Source organism: Macrotis lagotis, chromosome 2 (genome assembly GCF_037893015.1).
Source record: "Macrotis lagotis isolate mMagLag1 chromosome 2, bilby.v1.9.chrom.fasta, whole genome shotgun sequence".
Taxonomy (NCBI): Eukaryota; Metazoa; Chordata; class Mammalia; order Peramelemorphia; family Peramelidae; genus Macrotis; species Macrotis lagotis.
Genome location: NC_133659.1, coordinates 48,659,798 through 48,684,011, shown reverse-complemented (window position 1 = coordinate 48,684,011; position 24,214 = coordinate 48,659,798). Strand labels below are relative to the sequence as shown.

The following is a 24,214-nucleotide window of genomic DNA, read 5'->3' as shown; positions in this document are numbered from 1 at the left end:
ATTATTAAGTGTCTGAGGCCGGATTTGAACTCAGGTCCTCCTGACTCCAGGGCTGGTGCCACCTAGCTGCCCCTTGTTATTATTGTTATTACCATTGACCAACTTAGAAATTTACTGAAACATCATAAATGCTACCCAACAGAGTTTTATTTATCTACAATTGTTATTACTATTAAAATAGATTTCTAATAGGCAGAGGGGTTGGTCTGGTTTTAAAATTCAGTCTCCTATATCTACTAGCTGTGTGACCTTGGGCAAGTGACAACCTCTGCGAACCCCAGTTTTCTCATTTGTGAAATGGGATGATAATAATAATGTTTGCTACAGGGTTATTACATTATTATATGTAAGTCCATATGACAGGGCTGTTGTGTGATTTAAATGAGTTCAAATATTTACTGAGCTTCAGAGACTTTAAAGTGCTATATAAATGTCAGCTATTATTGTTTTCAAAGCAAACCTACATTTTTGTATGTGTATATATATATATATGTATATATAATTTCTAGTTATTAGAGAACTACCTTGTGGCATTAGTACAAACCACTTGAAAATTCTATGTAAATTTTTTCCTTCCCACAAGTGAATAATAGTTATTAAATCCCCTCCATTTCTTATAGGTTTCAGCCGTGCAGCACTTCCATTTGGATTAGTTAGACGAGAATTGTCCTGTGAGGGTTACTCCATCGACCTCCGATGTCCGGGGAGTGATGTCATTATGATTGAAAGTGCCAACTATGGAAGAACAGATGATAAGATTTGTGATGCAGACCCTTTCCAGATGGAGAATACAGACTGCTACCTCCCAGATGCCTTCAAAATTATGACACAAAGGTAAAAATTTGTGTATATTCCATGCTTATTTACTAGCCAAAATATAGTGGAAATTATTCTGATCTAGAGTAAAGCCCAAACCACTGATTACTTTTTGTATTTATGAGGAATTGGTGTGTAGTGGTGGATACAAGGGCAGCCTTGAAGCTAGGAAAGACTCAGGTTAAAGTTTAGCCTCTGACGTAAACCTGGCAAAGACACTTTAATGGTGTGCTTTGAAAACTGTTCATATCTTGTAACCACTAATCTGTTAGGGAATGTTTCTTGGGATTTCCCTCAGTTTTGTGCATGTATTGTTCTTTTTGTTTGTTTCATTTTTTCCAGACCAGTGATTTCAGGAATATTTTAACTTTTGTTACTATTCAATGTAAATATTTTCCCCTTTTCCACTATTTATTTTCTAAATTATGTCTTTATTCATCTCATTTGTGGGAAAGGTTTCAGATTTTTTGTAATCATAATTGGTTGGGGAAGAGAACTTCCTTCACAAGTTTAATGGCTCCTCCCTCCCACCTGCCCCCACTTGCACATTCATCCCAAAGTAGATGTTTAGCCTCTGTTCTGCTTTATATTTTTTCTCATAAATTTGGTTTATTCAAATAGTTTCATTTTTGTATTGATTAGTATAAAGTAGAAGCGAGGATATCTGTGTATGTTTTCTTGTTTTGCAGAAGTGGAGGGAAAAAGTCCAACCCCAAAGTGAATCCATTCTTTGATTTGTTTGTAAAATAAAGATATACAAGCATTGTGTTTATACAGCTAATGTATGTATAAACAGTTCCTGAGTTCTAGTTATAAATGATCTGACTTTTATCAGTCTAATCCAGCTTTTCCCAAAGCATGACCTTAAGACTCTCTCAGGTTCCCAAGACTCTCTTAGGATACCTAAGAGATGAAAAAAAAATGTATAATAATATTCATATATTTTAATTTTTTAAAAAAATTTGTTTATCAATGGATCTAGTCCTTTTGGGGAGAGGGTACTCTGTAGTTTTTAAGAGTCTAAAGGTATCTTGACAACCACTGATTTAATCAATAATTGACTTCTTGTCAAAAATTAAAATGACATTACTGACTTCAGGAAGTGTAATGGGCTATCCTGGAAAGTCAAGCATTTCTTCTTCCTTGAGATTTAAAACCAAAATTTGAATGTTCACTTGTCAGGTGTTTTATAGAGTAGAATCTTTCTTTGATTAAGAGGTAGAATAGCTAAGCCTTGAGGTTTCTTTCAAGATTTTTTTTTAAGAAAATGAATGTTTTTTTGATGTTCTTGTTCCTCATTCCTTTTGATTTTTTTGGTGGTAGACCATATAGTTGAGAGTCAGGAAGGCTTGGTAGTTAAAAGATCTTCAACAAGCCAGACCTGGTTCAAGTCGCACTAGTGATACAGACTGGCTAGGCACATCTTAATTTTTCATAAATCTGGACCAGATGGACTTCAAAGATCCTTTCTGGGGCACTTAACAAGCTTTTTAGTGATCTAAACAACTGCTTAAGACTAAGTTTCAGAATAGTTGCTCATTTACAGTGGTAATGGGAACTCCCACTAGGAATTTCTCTGTGGAGGAAACCATGGGCCCAGATCAAAAAAGAAAGAATTAAAAAAGACAAGAAAAAAGAAAAGCAGAATGTAGTACTAGCAAAGGTTCTTCCTTAGAATAACAGTGATATAGAAAGATTAAGAAACAGAGACATGTTGAGTACTATTTAAAGGACTTCTCTTCAAAGATCCATCCAATTGATTGCATTAAGTAGCATGAAGTGATTTTAATAAAATATTTTTTTCAAAATTGTTATTGATACATTGTATTTGTAATCAGTCTCTAATAGTAATTGTTAGGCATGTTGTCCAATACAATTACAATAAAAGTGCATTTGTAAATATTTGTAAATAGTATTCCTTTCCCCTTCACATACACAATATTTCATAAAATGACTTGAGCCAATTTTTGAACAATGACATCAAGTTGAGAACTTTGCATTTTGAAGATTTAGGGGCTTGGAGTAGAGTGCATTTTTTCGTGAAACTGGTGGTTTGAACCATTTCCATCACCCCTCTCTCTTTGAAACTACTTTTTAGGGTGGCTAGGTGGCGCAGTGGATAAAGCACCTGCCCTGGAGTTAGGAGTACCTGGGTTCAAATCCGTTCTCAGACACTTAATAATTATCTAGCTGTATGGCCTTGGACAAGCCACTTAACCCCATTTGCCTTGCAAAAACGTAAAAATACCCCTACTTTTCCCTTTGATTTCCTTTCAAGTTGAGAAAGAATAATCTGTTAGTTACTTTAGGTTATTGAATTTCTTGGGAAAGGAGAATTCTGTCCCCTTCAAGGATTTGTTCTAGATCTAAGAAAAGTCAGCTAGGCAGATTAAACATTTGACCTAATAATTCATTGTATGGTTTCTTCCTCTGAAGTCCTCTATTTCCATGTTTTGTGCCTCAGTGATGATCCAGATCATGAAGGCTATGCCCAGGGACAGTGTTTTGATGGAGAAATGCATTACTATAACAAATCTGTTGGTAGTTGTAATTCATTTCAGTGTCTTCCCATATTACCCTTCTTTCTCCTTTGACAGTGCAGGTCCTGGACTTTCATGCTAACATTGATATTCCGTGACATTATGCAGGTGCACATACTACCTTTCATCTGTGTACCTGTTTCCAAAATAGCTGCTTAAGTGCTCAAGTGGGTATTTCCACATAGAGCTTAAGAAAATCTACTTTATAATTGCTGAATCATAGATATAGCATAATTGCTGATTACATACTATGATGAAAAATTAAGGACTCGAACATTTTGTTGACAAGAATAGCACTATTTTTTTTTAAAGAAGTTGGGAACTTCAGCAGTCAGGGTTGTAATAGTATTCTTCTAGTGGTGTGTGGAAAAGAACTTTGAAGAATCTAGCTTGTGTTTTACTTCAAATAGACCTACAAAAATAGAGGGAGATAGAGAGAAAAAGACAGTCCTTCAGTGAAAGGATCATTGTCCCCTTTGTTCATTGTTTCATTTTCAAAGTGTTCTCATGGTAAATATTGTTATTTACAATAAAGTTAAGAGATATCCTTTTCCACACATTCATGGGATACTTTATTACCTTTTTTTGGCAAGTGATTTTTGTAATCTCAAGAAGGGATAATTTTATATTTAACAAGGTCAGGCAGAATGGATGCAGAATTCTTGTCTTTTACTTGTATTAAAAACAAACAAGCACATTTTTTAAAAAGGTATTAGAATGTTTCCATTACATTTAAATTACCCCTTTCTGTGTTTGGAGGGATAAAATGCATTTGAAAATATGTATACACTAAAAAAATAAGCCCTATTGAAATATGTCTTCTATTTTATTTCAAGACTCTTCCATATCACACCCCTGCCTACATAGCAACTGAGACATAAGTAAGTCTTTGTATATGGGCTTTAGCAAATGGTGTGGGGTCTTTTTGGAAAGATTGATATTTAGATTCTCTCTCAGGGAATACTTGTGGTTTTACTAGGTAGCATTTGGTGAGGAAGTACATAAGAATTTTCTAAGTAGTGCATTTCTTTTAAGACTTACACTACATTACTCTTTCTTTCCTTAGAAGAATATTGTACTAAATAGCCACCTTGATACTACTCTTAATAGTTGAACTGGGAACTACCTTCCAGGGAAGTCACTTAATTTCTGACAGTTGGTTACCTGGTGGGTGAGCTTGCCTGCTTCTTGAGGTTATGCTTCTGTCTGCCTACAGAGTGTCTGATACTGTTCTGGTTATCTGAAAATTACTGCTCCCTATGGTGCGTAAATAAGAATGCATCCAGGAAATAATTTACCAATTATTGTCTTCAGCCAAAACTATTTACATCCCAAAATATTTATGGTCCTGTGTATTGTTACATCCAAACTGAATTCAAAACAAGTAATTTTGCATTTTTATACACTTTTTTGTTTGTTTTTTTTAAAGGCAACTAGATGGCAGAGTAGATTGAGTCTAGACAAGGATGGAGTCAGAAATCTGAATTTAAATATTGTTTTAGATAGTAGCCATGTGGCCCTAGGAAAGTCACGTTTAACTGCTCTCAACCTTTGCTACCACACTTTTAGTGGTTGTGAAGAGAAAATGAGATAAAAATTTGTAAAATGCTTTGCAAACCTTAAACCACCATCTAAATTCTTAGGACTATTCTTGTACTACTGTCTTCCTTCCCTTATACACTCCTGTCTTACCTGGTGAGCTATCCCTTGTAATAAAGAGAGAAAGAGCAAAAAAATAATTTAGCAAAACCAGCCAACATATCCACCATATATAATAGCATTCCAAAACCAAGACTTTCTGAAGAATAACACATCCACCTGTGCACACAGATGTCCACATTCACATTGCAAAAATAGGATTGTAGAATGATGACATGTCCAATTTTCACTGATGGTTTCAGTGCTGCATATCTCCAGCTTCCTCTGTTAAGGCATGATACTGTTCAATCTGATTAATTGAATAATGATCTCTTCAATAAAGAGTAACTTAAGTCTCTTTCAGATATGGGCTTAAGCTTTCAGCTAAATATTTTACATGTATATCATACATATATATCTATACTATATATATGTATTTTTTAAGAAAACAACATTTCAATAATCATAATTTTCCACTGTAAATGTACTTTGAAAGAGACCTTGTAAAAAAGAAAGAAATAATTGTCTTCAGTGAATTTTGTTAAACAGTAACCTCGAGGGACAAATAAAATATTGTCTTAAAGGGTTAAACATGTAAAAAATAGAAGATGAATGAAAGGTATTTTTTAAAAAGAAAAAATGATTAAAATGGTGAGTAATCAGAGAAGATTCTGTTAATAGCAGGAACAATTAGTGATTAAAATGGAAATAAGTTGAGGAGATGGACACTTGTAGTGTCTGCTTCTGGGGAGGTTGAGAATAGCTAGTCTTTTGTGCTTAGGAATTTGGATGAGTAGAGTGAGGCTACACTACAGGTGTTCACACTAAATCTGTCACCAATGTGTCAGCCCCAGGGAGGGCCCAGGCTGCTTAAAAAGGGCCTTTCTGACCCCAGGCAGAAATGCAAACAGGTTATAGCTTTTGTACTCATCTATAGTGGAATAACCATTGTACTGAGCCAGATAGAGAGAAGTATTCTTCATCAATCTATCTCATGTTTGTCTCCTAAGCAAGCAGAATAAACCTAGAAAGACACTTTTCATGGAAATTCGTGTCTAATTGTATTAATGAAGTTTAATCAGAACTTTACTAGTTTCAGCCTCCTTTTCAACAAGATGTTTATTAAAGTTAGTTAAGTTGAAAACCAACAGCAGATTTAATTTATATCATCACCTTTTTTGTTTCTATCACTGTAGCAAGCAATAAATACCTCCTCATATTAAGGAGCAACATTAAAAAGTATATGTGTTACAAATTAAAAAATCAAAACTGTTACTAAACTGACAACAGTTTAAAAATTATTAATATCCAAAATAGTTTTTATTGGAACAGTAATTCAAATTAGTGAAATAAAATTACTTGAAAATTGATGGAATGAGGAAAGATCTGTCCCTAACTCCATTTCTGATGCTTGCCAATTGTGTGACCCTGAACAAGCCACGATTCTCAGAGCTTCAGACAACTGTCTAGGAATTATATACCAAGTCATGGCTTGGAAGGGAATCTTCCTTGCCAGAGAGAATTCTCTGAGCTGTTGGAAATTCTCTGTGTTAAGGAAATCACAGTTCTTCATGTATTATTATAATAATGTAATTAAGAATAATGTACTGGCATTTAGAATACACTGGACTAAAAACTGTGTCTCATTGATCCCCAGTGCATAAAAGGAGAATTTCCTGACCTTTAAATTAAGTCACTGACAGTGTCTATATTTCAAGATAAATGTTTCCTTCCTTTTTAAGTATTTTAAAAAGCATTTTTCTTTTTGTAATAAGTTATGATCATTTCTTTTTTAATCAGATTATATTTTGTCATATTTATATAGAAAAGTAAGTCATATATTGAGGGACCTTCTTGAAAAGACAGACTCTCCTAGAAAAAATGAGAGGTAATGCATGGAGACACTAAGGGACACATAGCTGCCTCCTGATATTTTTCTTTTAGGGTTTGTGTTTTTTTTTTTTGCAAGGCAAATGGGGTTAAGTGGCTTGCCCAAGGCTACACAGCTAGGTAATTATTAAGTGTCTGAGACTGGATTTGAACCCAGGTACTCCTGACTCCAAGGCCGGTGCTTTATCCGCTACGCCACCTAGCTGCCCTGCCTCCTGATATGTTGAAAGAATCAGAGGAAAAAGTCACCTTTTTAAAGATGATTATTTATAGGTGATTTGTGGAGACACTGAAAATCTCAGAGGATGAAATTACACACAGATAAAATCAAAGTATCAAGCATTAGTTATTGCTCTTAATGGCTCTGTTTATATATAAATGTATATATGTATTTACTTTCCTTTGTAAATTCCAGATGAGAGCTAACTTTTATTCTACCCTTAATTTACATAGTCTTCCTTTTCCATAAAGACTTTGATTTTCCTTTCAGTGGCAGTAAAATAGTGGTGGACTGTGAGAGCAAGGGTTAAAAGCAAACTCAAGTAATCTAAGAATAAAGTAAATAAACATATTCCTTTTCTTTTGTGTTTACATTATCTCTATATTTCAAGTATCCATCCCCCTTTTGACCCAATTACCACAGATAACTAAAAGTTAGCTTTGGTTGTAAAAGAAATTTGATGTTGGTAGTATGAACAGTTAGGAGGGAAATATGTATGTTTGTATGGGTAAGTGTGTAGAATCTGAAAAACTATGTTGAGTTTAGAAGTCCAAGGTCCTTAGTTCAAATTCTGCCTCTTAAATGTACTACCTTTGTCATTTTGAACAAGTCACTGAATACCCTTGTGTCCTTGTGTTTCTCATTTCAAAATGATGGGATTAGGCTAGATGACCTATCTATAATCATCTATTTTAATGAGATTTAAAGAATGCAAGTATTAGTTTATCACTTCTTTCATTTGAAAAAAAAATCATTGACTTGATATGTCTTCATAAGAGAAAAGGAAACGGGGGAGAGTGAGATAAGTTAAAATGACATATCCAGGGTCACACAGTAAGGCAATATTTAAACTCTTTGTCTTCCCAACTCCAGATCTAGCCCTCTATTCACTGAATCACCTAGGCATCTCCAAAAGCAAACTATAGAGATGGATCAATTAAGAGATCAGTCAGAGGGAAGGAACTAGCATTAAGAGATATTGGGGAAGGACTTTTTGATAAAGGTGAAAACAGTCCCGGTACAGGTGAATAATCCAAGTTGTTTGCATGTTACCTATTAAACTGTGAGCTCCTTAAAAACATGGACTGTTTTTGGCTGGGATTTTTTTTTTTTTTTTTTGGTATTTATACATAGTAGACACAATGCTTTTTGAGGAATTGATCTCATCATGTGAACTTACAATTTAAGTGACTAGTGTAACTAATGTCAAAGGGAAGACTGGAACCATTTTCTTATTTCTCTAAGACCAATTCTCTATCCCCCCAATTATCACACTTTTGCTCTTGCAAAAGAGAAAAGTGAACTGCAAAATGTTAGCTGACCTGTTTAAAGCCATAAAGATAATAACTGGCAGAGAGAGAGCAGAGCTAAGATTCAAACTCAGACTCTGTTTCTCCACTCTCCAAAGTCACTTAACTGGGATTGGAACTTAATTTCTTTGAATTCAGTCTAGGATAGTTTCTCTTATTCCATGCTTCCTTAATTAACCCATTAACTCAAAAGAGTGATCCGCTGATGACGATTTGGAGAAGGAGGTACAGTGAGGTAGGATGATTATGGTTTTGTACTTCAAGTCTCTTGCAAATGGTGGTTCTTGTCTAGTGTTTGTTTGCTGGCTCATTATGCTATGGCAGGTGTGGGGGAGGCTCAAGAATCTAATTATGCCCTGTTTCACATAACTCAGTTTAGTTTCTCAGCCAACATGCAGCTGTGAATGGTTGGAATGGAAGCCAGACTGGTTTCCCCTTTGCTCAGGATTAAGCTGAAGGATGTTTTTTTTTCTCCCTTCTCTCCTGGGGAAGGCATATGGCCTGCCCTTTCTTGGATGCAAATGGACAATGTAGCCTATTGTTTTGCTTTTAAAGAAAGCTTTTTTTTTTCTCTGAGAAGTCCTACTGCCCTCTGTCTCATTTTACAATGTTTCTGTGATGGAGGACAAACAAACTCAATCTCATTTTACTGATGAGGAACTTTAAGTACAAAAGACTGAAAGGTTTGGCCAGCTGGTTGCTAAAATTTCTTCCTAAGAACTCAGTCTTCTAGGAACACCACTTTATGATTTTAACTCTTCCTCATAAGTGAAATTCTGTACCTTCTGATAGGCTTCTTCTCTTTGTGCCTCACTGTATCCTCCACACTCCTCTTACACTTAATTCTATGACCATTTTTATTTTTGTATATTTTGGGGGGTTTTTTTTGTTTTTTGTTTTTGCAAGGCAATGGCATCTCAAGTGGCATTCCCAAGGCCACACAGTTAATTATTGTCTGAGGCCAGATTTGAACTCAGGTACTCCTGACTCCAGGGCTGGTGCTCTATCCACTTCACCACCTAGCCACCCCTTTATGACCATTTTAAAAATGACACTGATAACTTAGCCTCCTACCCATTTCACAGAGATGCAGTGGAGATTAGTAAGAAGTATGTGCAAGGTGAAAGAAGAAGAAAGCTGCTAAAATATCTATAACTGCTGATAGAATTCACTTTGAAAAAGTGATGGTGGATGGAGGCTTGTCAGAATAAAACCAGGAAAAATCCATTAAAATGCAGTCACAGTTCTACCAGTATGTTATGGCAGACTTCATGATTATGGATTCTAGCATCTACACACTCTCCTTGACGTATAACCCTCTCAACTCTTATATTGATCATTCAGTCTTCATAAAGTAACTGCATATCCAAATCAAAGCTTCATGGGAGTGTTATTTATTGAGTTTCCTTTTCCTGACCTCTTTCTTAGAAGGAAAGAATTTCTTTAAGTTTCCCCAATCCAAGGTCTTTGTGTTCTGTTTTTCTTATATTGGCAGAGCTCATGTTTAAAGAAAAACATAGTGAATAACTAAATAAATATCATTCCAAATAATATCTTATTATTTAAACCTCCATTCCTTAGACCTTGAAGAGAGAACTCTTTGCTTAGAGCATTAAATCTTGTATTTTGTAAATACTTTTGTCTCTACCATTGCATTTCTACTGGATATCATGTGCCACGAGAGCAGGGCAGTTATGTTCTTTATCTCTGGTTCCATGAGAACTATATGCTATGTGGCAGATACTCTGCTAAGCTTTGGCAAAAACAAGCAAACAGGGTAGTCCTTATTCTCAGATACCTTACACTGTAATGGGGGAAGACTAGAGATGAAGTTTAAAAAGCAAAGTTAGTTTTAAGGGTTTGTGCCCCTTGCAAACTAGTTTAGGGAATGACCTGGGCTCAAGCTCATAGCCCTCTGGGCTCAAAGGAGCAGAAAAAGCCAGGGTATAGGCAACTTGATTGGAGATGTTAAGGAAATGTATGTAGTACAAAAGATCATAAGTTGAGAGCTCATTGATCACAACATAGGGCTCCAGTGGTAGAATTCTGAGGTCAGATGGGAGGAGTTTATTAGAACAGTTGGGCAACCAGAGTCTGATGATACCTGTTTTACGCTTGTATTCAGTGATTGTGTGCTGTGAAACTTTACCTCCTATCTTGGGAAGCCCTATTATACCCAGACTCCTCATCCCCAGTGACTTTATCTATAGGTTGTGATGAAAGTAGTGAAACTTCCAACTAGACAAGCGTGCACATCTCACATTCTTTCATTAGGATGAGCTCTATCTGGGGAAAAATAAAGCAATAACTCATCCTACTAACCCGCCATCAGTTTGGTGAACACTTGGAATTATTTTTCCATTAGGTGATGAATTTCTTCTGATCCTCTCACCCTGGCCCCTTGGGAACAGCTACTGCTCTTTCTGAGAGAGCTGGCAGGGTTGAGGGGTACATTGTATGGTACTGGAACAGCAAAGAGTTGTTAAACTTAGTGCTGGTTTCTGAAACCAATTGTTCTATGGCCAACCCATCTAATTGGTCATCAACTGAAGATGCTGGTGGAGAATTTTGTATTAGTAAATGAGGGCCTTCTATTCTAGGTAGGAGAGGAAAGTGCTTTTGTGAATGAAGAGCTGAGTAATGGGAAGTTTGAAAATGCTAAAAAATTTATCCATTGGTTCTAAAAATAAATGGAAAGAGACAGACATCAAGTCCACTTAGACATGCTCCTTCTTCATAGAAGTCCTAAAAGAAACATCTCAATGTAGAAATCTACCCTGAAACTGTTCTTTCTCTTCCTTTTCATGAAAATTGGAAAAGCAAATCTCCTGAATCCTGTAGACTCAGAGAAGGCCAAGTGTGAACTGTCAGTGTCTCCTGACAATTCTCATTGATACACAGCTTTTGGCCTTTTGGATATTGTGATCATCAGCCTGGGGAGTCAGAACCATTTTCCATAAGGGAGCAACACCAAATTTCCCATCTCCGCTCTCCCCTAAAGGGCAGGTCCTATTTTGGGCATACTCTTGAGTGGTAACAGCTGCTGTCTTAAGTCAGATCATCATTTGAGATTACTGTAACCAATAAAAATCTAATATAATATAGCTTCTACCTTCTCAAACTCAAAAACTGGCATTAAATATTATTTGGTCAAGGATAAAAAGGTAGCTTGAGTCTAATATTCAATTTTCTTTGCTATATATACTACTGTGATGTGAAAGGAGCATTGACACTAAGTGTAAGAGAATCAGAGTCATTCTCAGTCACTTGCCCACCTGTGGCAGTAAATAAGTCACTTAAATTCTCTGAGCTTTGATTTAGTCATCTTTACAAGGAAGGATAGTTTAGTTTAGCTAAGTATGAGGAGTCTTGCTAGGTTGGCATAGTAGATAGAGCACTGGACCTGAAGTCAGGAAGATCTGAGTTCAAATTTAGCCTTAGATTCTTACAAGCTCTGTGACTCTGGGCAAGTCACTTAATCTCTGCCTATTTCAGTTTCCTTAAAATAACTCATTAATCTAGGCGTTAACATGTATTTTCTGGATTTTATGTGAAGAAACTGAATGCAGGGCCAGGATGACTTGATCTCGAGTATTTCCAAAGAATCATGAGTTTTATAGCTAGAAAGATTCCTTTGGGGTCTCTGAGTTTAACCCTTTTATTTAATGAGTGATAAAACTGAGGCTTAGGGAGGTAATGACTTCTCCAAGATCACATAGTAAACTAGAGACTGTGCCTTGCTGTTTCTAAGCCTCCTTCCAGTCCATAGGCTCATTCTCCTTTGCCCATGCCTAAGAATTTATTTCCCCATCTCCCCCCCCCCCACCTTGCACTGTATCTTTCTGTTTTTAGGTTTGTTGATGTTTTTCTATTAGATCTGGTAACAAGTGGCAGAATTTACATGAATCTGTTCAACATTTTCATCTATGATTTTCATAAAAATATAAATGGTAGATTCATCAAATTCAAGGCTGTTGTTAATGTAGATGGGGAGGGAATGAACACAGTGGTTATAACAGAATTGGTTTATTTCCAGAATCTAATAAACTAGAAAGCTGACCAAATCTAATAAAATGAAAATGAGTAGAGATGAATTGAAACAATACAATTATGTTTAAAAATTCAGTCGCACCAGCGCTGGATGAACAAAGTGAAGCTAGACAATATTTTCTGTGGAAAAACATGATAGTTTTAGTGGACTACAAGCAGGATCTGGGATCAAAGGTATTGTACCATGATAGCCCAAAGAATCTTTGTTTTAGTGATGTTATAAGCCAAATATGGAATCAAAAGTATAACATGACAGCTGAAGTAATGTTAGAGAGGTAGAATATTCAAAATGAAAGAATGAATGGTCCTGTAATACTTATCCTTGACTGAGGAAAGCTGAAATATTGTTTATCTTGGAAATCCTTTTATTTTGGGAAGGACATTGGACAACTGAAGCACACATCAAAAGGAAATTTAGCAAAAGGGCCCCAGAAATTGTATCTTATGAGATCAGTTGAAAGAATTTGGGATGTCTTGCCTGGATAAGAGATGGCCCAAGGAGATAGGATATCTGTCTTTCAAGTGTGTGAAGGCCTGTCATGTGGAAGAGACATCAGACTCATTTTGTTTGGCCTATGGAGAGATCAAAGGGTTGTGATCTTAGAGGCAGATTTGTATATGACACACTCATTGAGCTAGAGCTCATATACCTCAACCCATTCTTGAAGTTTCTTCTAAAGAAGAATCATTCACTTTATAAGCTAGGGAGTTCCATCATTTTAGATCTTCAAAGCAAAGGGTGTAAGAACACTTCTCATTGGTATTGTAGTTGGAATTCTTGTCCAGATGTGAAATTGAACCAGATGGCTTCTTTTCTAGCTCCAGAGTTTTTGAAAGTTTGTCATAAAATAAAATACAGAATTACCTATTATACATTTATAAAATCACCTTTGGGAAGGTTGATTATCCAGATATCAGCTTAGTAGTTGCAAATCTTTTTTCAAATTCCCTGATTGATTCATGCTTAATTTATAGAGATAAGAAAGTAGTTAAGGACATTCTGTGCTTCGGTGGATTTTTTTTTAAAGGGTTATATTATTGTCTGGTAAAATTGTCATTGTTATTTTATGGCTTGTGAAAATATTATCTCGTTCATTCCTTTTTTTGTATCCTCCTTTGGTGTGACTGGTATCCAGAATATGTACTTCTTTTGTCTCTTGAGTTTTTATGCAATTTTTCTAGTATCTGGTGGATTGGTAATATTTAGCAATGTAAGAAGGAAAAGAGAGAACAGGGAATATCAGTGATTTAGTATCATACAAGTCCCCTAAGGAAGATAGCAAACTCTTTTTCCTTCTACATGAAATCTATTAATTCATTGGTCTCAAACCTCTTCCATAATATGGTAGAACATGTTTCTCTGTAATAATATTCAGTGAGATGTTTTATTTGGAGAAGAGACTTACTTACTATTAAACTTAAACGAATTAGGACTATGTAAGCTCATTCCTCATCTATGGCTTCTTTTGTTGTTCCCATTACATTCTTTTAATTAATTGTGTAATCTCAAACTTAGTCTGTGTAAAGCATAAGATTTTTTATATTGTGACTGTCATTCAAAAGATTTTCTATAATTAACTGTTAGTATCTTTATTTTGAGTAACAGAATTTACCAAATCAATATCCAATATTCCTTCATTATAGTGGATATTGATTTTTATAGTAAATTTTATAGTAAATTTTTATATGTAAGTTTTAATATTTGCTTATTTTTTCATATATATATATATATTATATGTATGTATTGGGTCTACCTTAAGGTATTCTCATATTTAATTCGTGTGTATGGTTGTATTTACTATACAGATGAATATATGCCTACATAGAAATAGTTTTCAGCATCTACTTGTATGGTCTTCCAGTGTTACAACATGTGATGGAAGGACATTCCTTTTACATACCTATTTGAGTTATGTTGCTACAATACTAGTCATAACAATGCCATTATCTGATAAGTTGATTTAGGACTTTATACATGCATTCATATAGCCATTTATCACAACCCTTGCTGAGTAGACCTTTATTAAGCTGTGATGATTGCTGAATATGAAATGTAACCAAGATTATTTTTTTATTCAAATATAATTTAAATATTCATCAAAGAGGAGTTCTGCTTGAAACTGACAGAGACTATTAACATCAAGAAATATAATTAACTGCACTGGGTATCATGAAGCAGAGTTAGCCAAATAGCCGAGAGGTCTAATTGCTCTGGAGTTTGAGAAGCAATAGTTTTATTTTATGTGGTAGCTGTGGAATTAATAGTAATGTGGTTTCCTATGTGGGCCAATTAAAAGCTGCCTGTTAAGGTTCATTGCTCTATAGGAAATCCATTGAATATCACTTAGTAAACAGGATTGACATGTTAAAAAGTACATGAGGTTGGAGGAGGATGCAAACCACAAAATACAAGGAATAAGTTGATTGAATTTGTGTGTTTTTGTAAACTCAAATTCTTTGCTTTGTATTCCTGGTGTGAGTGAAGAGGACAACAAAAGTCACTACGAATTGTATTGGTGTACTTATATAAAATATTTTGCCTATAATTGTTTATATCTTACCCTACACATGTAATATGATATGGTTATATTCAATCCAAAGAAGAGAGTGAGACTGATGGCTTCATGTAATGCCTCACTAAAATCCAGTTCACAAGTCTGTCAGAACATTACTCTGTGATGTCATTGATCCTCTGAAAGGGAAGGACAAAAAACAGCATTCAGGTAGCAAAATTCGAACCTCAAATTGTAGAAACTTAAACTCAAAATGTAGAAAGCTGTGTGTTAAATATACCAGAAGCTTACTTTTGCTGGGTAGTGCTTTCTTGACTATATAATAAAAGCAATTTTCTGATCTTTGTGGCTCAATTAAACTTTTTGATTAGATTAAATAATACTTTAATCTAACCAAATTTGCATTTGTCCAAGCTTTAAGTTGGTGTTTTTTTTAATGACTAGACATTCAAATAGCTTTTTTAAAATATATATTAAAGAGGACTCGATTGGAAAAATATCTAAGGATCAAAGAAAAGAGGAAAAAACAAGATTTTATTGTTTTCCCTCCCCTAATAATTCAAGTAATTATTTAATAAATTGATTATGTTTTATAAAAATCATAATACTTTCTGGATGTAGATTTTGAATGTAGATCATATTTTTTAAAAAAAGAAACCTCTGTTCTTAAAAATTTGATTCTCAGGCTCTCGTAACTAATCTACACTATTGTATATATAAAGTTCTCTTAAGAAAACTTGACATTTAAGTGTTTAGTTAACCACAAGATAGTAATACTTAGGTTTAATATGTATACTGAAATATGAAAATGTGTTTTAAAATACCAAGGAATGCCGTCTGTGAAGATTTTCTACCAGTCATTCATTATTTAATGTGCTTAGCCTATTTATATCAATGACATAAGAGCAAATGCTCATCTCTCAGAAGAGGACCATTTTTGCTGCTTCACAGAACACTGCCTTGTACTCTCTGGCTTGCACATGGTGTTAGCAGGTATTTAAAGCACTTCAGTCTAACATTTTATAGGTCATGATGAACTGATCCTATGAAACAAGTTATTGCATTGAAGTTAATGTGCTTCCAGAGTACAACATAGAATAAGTGCTGTACTTCTGGGGTTTTGCAGTATTTTTAATTTGCTTTGCAATCATCATTTGCAGACAAAGAAAATCTCTTATTTAATTGACTCTATTAAATGACTTGTTACATATCATACAGTACATTCATTCATTCATTCATTCAACAAAAAGTTCATTGAGTGTTCAAGAGATGTGTAGCACTGTATGGGACATAGAGAGGAATAAAATATGATTGCTACCTTCAAGGAGCTGACAGTCTGGAAAGACAGTTCATGGAAGAAAAAAAGGAAAACATAGAAATGTATATCATAATTTTGTTGTACATTTGGAAGGAAATCAAGTTGTGTAGAATAGATTTGCAGTTTCAGAAGCAATCATCTTTTTTTATTGTACTGTTTTAAATTTAAAAAAAAGACCAATAGAGATAGAGATCAGTCCTCTGATTTCAGTAGCTTCTTGTGAGGAACTTCCTTTATGAATCAATGCCGTCTTTGAAACTTAATGATATTAAAGAGTTGCCCAGAACACCAGTTAGTTATGTGATTTGCCCAGGATTACAGCCAATATGAGTCTGAAATAGGACTAAAATTCAGGTCTCTGTCCATTAAGCTAATAAAGTGCAAATGATTTAAAGTAGATATTTAGCTGAGTGTTGAATAATTATGAAGACACAGCATTTTATACTTGGAAGGATACTCATAGTCATTCAATCTGATCTATACTTCAAAGGTGTCCCTTCCATAGCCTGCAAGTAGTAAACTAATCTTCATTAGGTATTACATTTTCAGAGTGTCTTAGGATCCGTCTTTCATCCTTTCATCTGTAGCATTATGAATAATTTGGATAAAGGTTTAGATGACATGCCTGTAAAACTTTACACAAATCCTACTGATATTTATGGTTGTATGACCATAGACATTCTCTTCAGTTTTCCTCATTTTTAAAATAGGATAGTTCTATCACCAAAGCTGCTTCAAATATGGATATAACAAGACCTGGGATTTCATTGGTGTGGGAGCTCCTTCTGCCAACACAGACCACTCACTACTTTTCTTTTACATCTTGAAGGTTCTGAGGGGGTTGCACGATATGCCCACATTTACATAGCAAGTAAGTGTTAGAAGTTAGGGATAAACCCAGCTCTTCTTCACTTGAAGTCACTGGACTGCCTTTCCTCTAACAAATACAATTTTGGCAGAATTAAATTATTTTTTAATATTCTAGTCACAAACTGAGGCGAATACTTGCACAATTGTTTGGCAAAATCTTCTTAGAGTTGATAAGTGTTCAGATATCATTCTATCATATGCCAAAAAGAAAATAGAATAATTATTTAGAAGAGGGAGAGACTGTTTTCCACTTGATTAATATATCATCTCACGATATGAGATGATATGATATGATATGATATAATATAATATAATATAATATAATATAATATAATAATATAATATAATGTAACTCAATGTAATATAATAGGTTTGCATAGAACCAGACCTTTAAGATAACTGGAATTTTAATAGACAGAACTCATTATCCAAAAGAAGTATACTGGGTTGATAAAGGACATAACATGGGAGTATTAAAGGAAAAGAAGGAGAAGACCCCAGAGAGTATTTTATTGTGTGGTTAAAAATATTCTGAGAGAGGCTTCAGACAGCACAATATCCCTCCTTCCTTACCCGCCCCCCCCGCCAAAACATGCAAACAAAAACAAAACTTAAATAACTCTACACTTAACAAGAATTAGCATAACCTTGGATGATTATGATCAGAAATGTTATAAAAGAGGATTCATATTCGGGTACAGGTTGAATTGGATGGTCTCGGAGTTCTTTTCTAATTCTGGGATTTTGGGTAGCAGTCATAGTTTTATAAAATAAGTGCTTGACATGAGATTGTTAAATTCAGTTAATTCTGAATTTGGCTTGGGAATACTTTTTGGCAAGGGATCAAGTGAGATTAGGGAGAGGGCATACTTTGACATAACTTGAAATTTTCATACCTTGCTTTTGGAAGGAATGATGGTTTTTAGCAGAAATAGGAAAATCATAAAGAGAGGTAGAGGATTTGAGCAAAAGCATTTGAAGACTATTTAGGACATAGGGAATTTAATGAATCATTTGGGGGGGAAATGTCTGACGTGATTATGTGATCATGATTATAGAACTGACATTATGGGGATATCAAATCGGGGATGCAGATTGGACAATAATTCACATATAGATGCTAATTGAATCCTGCTGTGTCTGCCTAACTGATTGAGGAATCAAGGGGAGAATTTTCAAGGATATATAGGTTTGGAAGTAGGTGAAGGAAGTGTAACTAGTGAAGAAAAGTTGAAGAACAGGAGCCAGGAGATGAAAGAAGAATATGAAAAATAACTAAATCATAGAATTCAGGAGAGAAGAGAATTTCAAGAAGCATAGAAGTGGTAAACAGTGCCAGATGCTATATAGAGAGAGGTTACCTGAAATAAGAATTAAGAGTTAACCTTGGGATTTGACTGTTAGGTTGTCCCTGGTAACTTCCTAGAAAAGGTTCAGTATCATAATAAGCATTCAGACTGGTTCTTGAAAACCTTTTAAAAATAGTTATTCACTAAAATATCCATGTTAAAAACAATTGACTCTTTAAAACTCCTTATGAGTTAGTTAAACTAGTGGGAAAGGACACAATTGGAAACTTTAAACTTTAAAATAATGTAGAATATATGTATGTATGTGTGTATATATATATTATATGTATATACATATAATATATATATATTATATATATATATATGAGTAGAATCTGGTCTTGGGTGGATAGGGGAAGAAAAATATTGTGGTAGTAATGGTTACAGGGAATTTTGTAATTGAATTCCCTTTCAATCAATATATCCTTTTCTTTCTTTTTTTTCTCCAGTTTACTTAGGGTCTGTGTATTATAAATATTTTCATTAATTTTGCCACCAAAGTTATTTGCCTAAAGTAATCTGTCCTCTTAGTTGTATATACTTTAATTTGGTAAGAAGTGAACCTATGATATTTAAACTCGATTTTTCTTTTAAACCAAAACATAGTCTCTGTGACATTGGTAAAAGAGGGATCATATTCTCTTGAATAGCCTATGTGTGTACATATATGTGCATGTGTGCATACATATATGTGAGTATATGTGTAGATATGTCTCAGATATATAATATAGATTAATATTCTTCTTAAATAGACATTAGAATAGCCATACACAGATTGGATCTTAGGCCCATTGCCTAATACTCACACAGTTACACAACAGAGTTGTCTACCAGGTTTCATCTAATATTGAATAGTAAATTAAGATATATTTCACTATGTTCTCAGTAAAGAATGGTCATATGTAATTCATGGTCTGTTTTACTGATATTGTCTGAAAGATCCAATCTGTGTATGGCAAATTCAGCATCCTATCATGACTCAAAAATGGTAGATGTTTACCTGTCTAAAAGGAAACAACAGATTCTACCTTCATTGCTTCTTACTCTAATGTTAGAATCACAGATAGGTAGGAAGCCTTCATTTCCTTTCCATTTTTAGCTTCCTTAGATAATTCTCCTGCCTTTGTGACTGAGATATATGAAAAGGACACCTCCTGGAGTCATGTTTTAAAAAGAGCACTTTGGGTAATATGCTGTAGACAGAATACTTGTGCGTTAGCGTTCAGTTATCATGAATGCCATCAGCAATGCCTTGTTGCCTTCTTATCAGCCACTTCCCGCTGTCAGCCTGGTACTTATTTCAATAGAAAAGGATTTGCATCAAATGTAATGCTGTGTTATATACAGCTAACATGGGGCTTTTAATTGTACAAACATATGAGACTCCTGCCGTGGTAGGCAGTTTGATAAAAGAATTAGATTATGAATATTTTTGACACGATTAAAGATTAGTTCTAATTCACTGGAGTTGAGCCATTGACAATTTTTTTCATGTATTTCTGCCTCTTGACCTTGACTTGACCTGACCCACAAAGGATTCATCTCTTTCTCTATTGCTATAACTATGGACAGGTCCATTATTTACATCTAGATTATTTCCCTTGAGGGGGGCTTCAACCAGTTTGATGGTTCCCTTTAACTCACCATGGATTCTTATTCTAGAGACCATTTTTTTTTCTTGGCTTCTTTTCTTGCATTTTGATTTTAAAGAGCTCACTTATTCCTTTCGTTGTTTTTTTTTTTTTTTGGTCCAGAAAAACTGTCTGTTTTTTCTGTCATCTTTCTGATCAGATGTATAGAATTCTCATGCATGTGTGTGTGTGTGTGTGTGTGTGTATGACTAGCTCCAATAATAGTTATACTGCTTCCAAGCCTCTACTTAGAAACTTGAGTTTCTTAATCTATTACTTTTTCTTTTAAACCAAAACATAGTCTTCTCTGTGACATTGGGAAAGAAGGAATCATATTCTCTTGAACAGTATATGTGTGTGTGTATGTGTATGTGTATATATATATATATATATATATATATATATATATATACATATGTGTTTGTATGTGTGTTTCCTCATATCTCATATTACTTTTCATATCCAGGGGATATTTGGTGAGGGGGCTATTCAGGGAAGGGGTTCAGTTCTGTGCATTTATTAGTTTAAGGGACTTCCAGCTAGGGAATTTCTTCCACAAATTCAGATCAGCAAATTACCAATTAATTTAAGGTGTTAGAGAGTTCCTGGAACACAGAAAACTTAAGAGACATTAGGGTTACATAACCAGTATTTGTTAGAGATAGACCATGAAACCTAATTTGGCTTTTTTTCCCTAGGCTAGCCCCCAAACTATATGTCAACTATACCACATTGCCTTGCATCCAAAGAAATAAGTGGGTTATTTTTTTTATAAAGTCAAGGCCATAAATGTTGAATAAATAATGTGTCTAGAATTACATTGGACATTGTAAATTCAATGTAAATAAAGCATAAACTTCTGCCAAATTCAGCAAGTATTTTGTCTTCTATATGTCTAGCACACCACTTGAGGGAGGTATTTGAGGGAAGCTTTAAAAAGGTTATGACACTGTCCAAGCTCTAAGGAAGTGTTCTGTTAAGTTGGGAAGCTTAAAACTTCACACATTTGTAATGATGAGAAAATAATGACCTAATTTCAATAGATCCAGATACTTTGTCTGTTACATGTATATCAGTGCTGCTCTCCTTCATTTGCTCTCACTACTTTAGAACATAATTGACTGTTTATATCAAAAGAACCAATATTTTTTGAGAATATGCTACATATTCTGAACTGAGGGGGGTGGGAGTAGAAGATTATTTTTTCAATTCACTAAATAAGAATTGAATACCTACTGTGTGTGTGTGTGTGTGTGTGTGTGTAGGACCATAAATAAAATATGGTCCCTTTCTTTGAGGAGTTTTATAATCTATTTAGGGACATAAGACATAATCAAGGAAAAATTAATTAATGCTAAAGTTTCCATAACAGTTGAAAACAATGATAGAGGAGACGCCGTAATAGTATATGATGAATTACACAGATGATGATCATTATAGAAGTAATTGTTGTCTAAGGGACTAGTCAAGGAAATAAGTAGGCACATTTTTCCAGTTATGTATTAAATCAAGCCAAGCTAGAAAGTTTTTAAATCTGTCCTTACTTTGTTTCTTGAATAATTTTGAGGATGTAAAAGAATTAGCGGTCACTGAGTTTTCTGAAACAAAAGTCTCCTAGGAATAGCTTAGTAAGTAGTATTTGTGGTCACATTCAGATAATTTTCCTAGTTTCACTTAAAATCACTTCATTATTCTCCTGCATTGAGGAGGGCAAAAGTGCATTGATGATAAGGTCAAGCTGGGCTGCTTAGGGAATGTGTTATGGGCAAATAGGACAAAATGTGTGGCTTCAAAGTAGAGTGGTGGGGAGTCAGAAATTAATCTGTAATAATTTATTTGAGTGTAGAAATCCAGAGTTCATTCCTTTACCAAATATGATAGATGATACCAAAGAATTATGAGCCATAATTTTGTATTAAAGGAGTTTAAAATCTACCTGGGAAAAGGGTAGGGAAAATGACTTCCATCTGCAAAGAAGGTGAACAAACACAAACAGCCTGGAAAAGATAAAATGAAGTTAGATTTATTAATAGCAAACACTTTTTAATGCTTTAATGTTTACAAAGCACTTTCTTCTTAACTTCTCTATTGTCGTGGTCTACAACTGTAAGTCATGTTTTTGTAGTGATTCAAGGTTTACAAAGCATTTCCCTTAAAACCTCAGGTAGGTAGGCCTTCTGGCATATCCAAGGTATCAAATGTTAACAGTAGATACACAATATTAATTTAGCATAGCCTGTTTTTTTTTGAAGCCTTGCTGATCCTTAAAGTCAACTGTTTTCCCTTCTAAATGAGCACAAATTATCTCTTTAATTTTACAATCTTGAATTTGTCAAGAATTGAAGGCAAACTCATCTTATTATTCCCTCCCTCTGCTCCTTCCTCTTCTTTTTAAAAATCAAGCTATGATCTAGTCTTTAGTTTTCCATAGTAATTTTTGATTTTTCAGAACATCTCAGAAAGCAGATTTTTTTTCAGTGCCCTGGCCTTTATTTGTTCCATTTTTGTTTCTTGCAGTCACTGAGAGCAACTAGATACTCTTGTGTCTCAACTCTCTATTAAACACTTTTGTTTTATTTACCCAGACCACTTTGGGTAAGATAGAGCATAAATTGAATAGATCATCCTGATCTCAATCTTGATCTTATAACCTTAACCCTTTCCTGATTTTCCTCTTGTCCCCAATAGAGGTTAGAAAACAAACCCCAAATCTTGTGTGTGGGGGGGTTATTTTGTTTTTTGTCTTTTTTTTTTCCAAGGCAATGGGATTAAGTGACTTCAAGGTCACACAGATAGGTATTTATTAAGTGTCTGAGGCTGAATTTGAACTCAGGTCCTCCTGACTCCAAGGCCAGTGCTCTATCCACTGTACCACTTAGCTGCCCCCCCAAATCTTTGTTGTTCACATTCATTGCCATGTTTTACAGCTTCTGATACCATTCTTTTGCATTTATTCTCAAACTTCCTTAACATATCACATCTGTTTCCTTTAGACCTCTCCCCCCTTTTCTTCCTCAAAAAAATGTTTTTATCTGTATATTTTTGAGAGCAGTTCATCTTTCTTGGATCATGTTCATGTCTGGGATTTTAGGCTATAGGATCTGAATTCTGAAATATTCCTTTCCCTCATCTAGGGAGCATATCAAATTGTGCCAACCCCACACACAAATACTTTCTCCTCCCTGCCCCATAATTTTCTCATCTGTAAACCAACGATAATGATAATTCTTATACTGCTTCTATTACTGGGTGGTTGTGGGCAAAATGCTAGTATAAAGGGCTATATAAATGGGAACTGAGGAAATGTCTCTTCCTGCTTTTGCCATCTACTGAATAAATGTTATGATTATTCCTGTTTTTGTCTTCTCCCAGCACTTAATACAGTACCTGGGATGAAGAAAACATATTATAAATGCTTTTTGACTTAACTATTGAGTAAATATTATGATTATTCTTGATTTTACCTTCTCATTTAATATGTTTCAAGTTTAAAAGTCAATAGTGTTATTATGACTGATTTTTAAGTGTGTAAGATACTGGTTGAGACTTTGTTGAAAGTAGGAGGAGAATACACCAAGGCTGCCCTAGGTACTAGGGAAAAAATTGAGTTATATTTTCATAGCCAATTTAATCTATTAGCATCAGTTCAGGTGAATCAGCCCTAGCCCAGAGAAAGAGAGAGACTTGGGAGAGCTAAGCCCAGAATCTATAGACTGCCATTTTAACAATAATTATGTTTATTAAAGACATCTACCACCTCCATCACTTCATATCCTGTCTCTATGTGTCAGGTAAGGAATCTCTTTCCTGGAATTATCATTTGTTTCCACTGTCTGATTGGGGACTTTTTAAAACAATCTTTTTCGTTCTCTTCCCTCCCCCAACATTGTCTTTTTCCCAGTGTTCTCTCCTATTCTGGTTTTTGTATTTTCTTACATATACATTCTTTTTTTTCATATACATTCTTAATTTATAATAGTTTGATTCTTATTCTTCATTATTGAAGACGATCAAAATGACATCCCTATATTACAGATGAGTTGCAATGTATCTGACTGTGGAGCAATAA

The 24,214-nt window shown here is 34.6% G+C and overlaps 1 protein-coding gene across 15 annotated transcripts in view; it reads left to right on the top strand.

Annotated features, from left to right (window-relative positions):
* ADGRL2 (adhesion G protein-coupled receptor L2) overlaps positions 1 to 24,214 on the top strand; it is a 329,848-nt gene that overhangs the window by 230,159 nt on the left and 75,475 nt on the right. For all 15 annotated transcript variants that reach the window (XM_074221816.1, XM_074221817.1, XM_074221824.1 and 12 more), the window contains one exon: positions 621 to 834. In XM_074221816.1, coding sequence (XP_074077917.1) covers positions 621 to 834 — 214 coding nt within the window. The remainder of the gene's footprint in view (positions 1 to 620; positions 835 to 24,214) is intronic.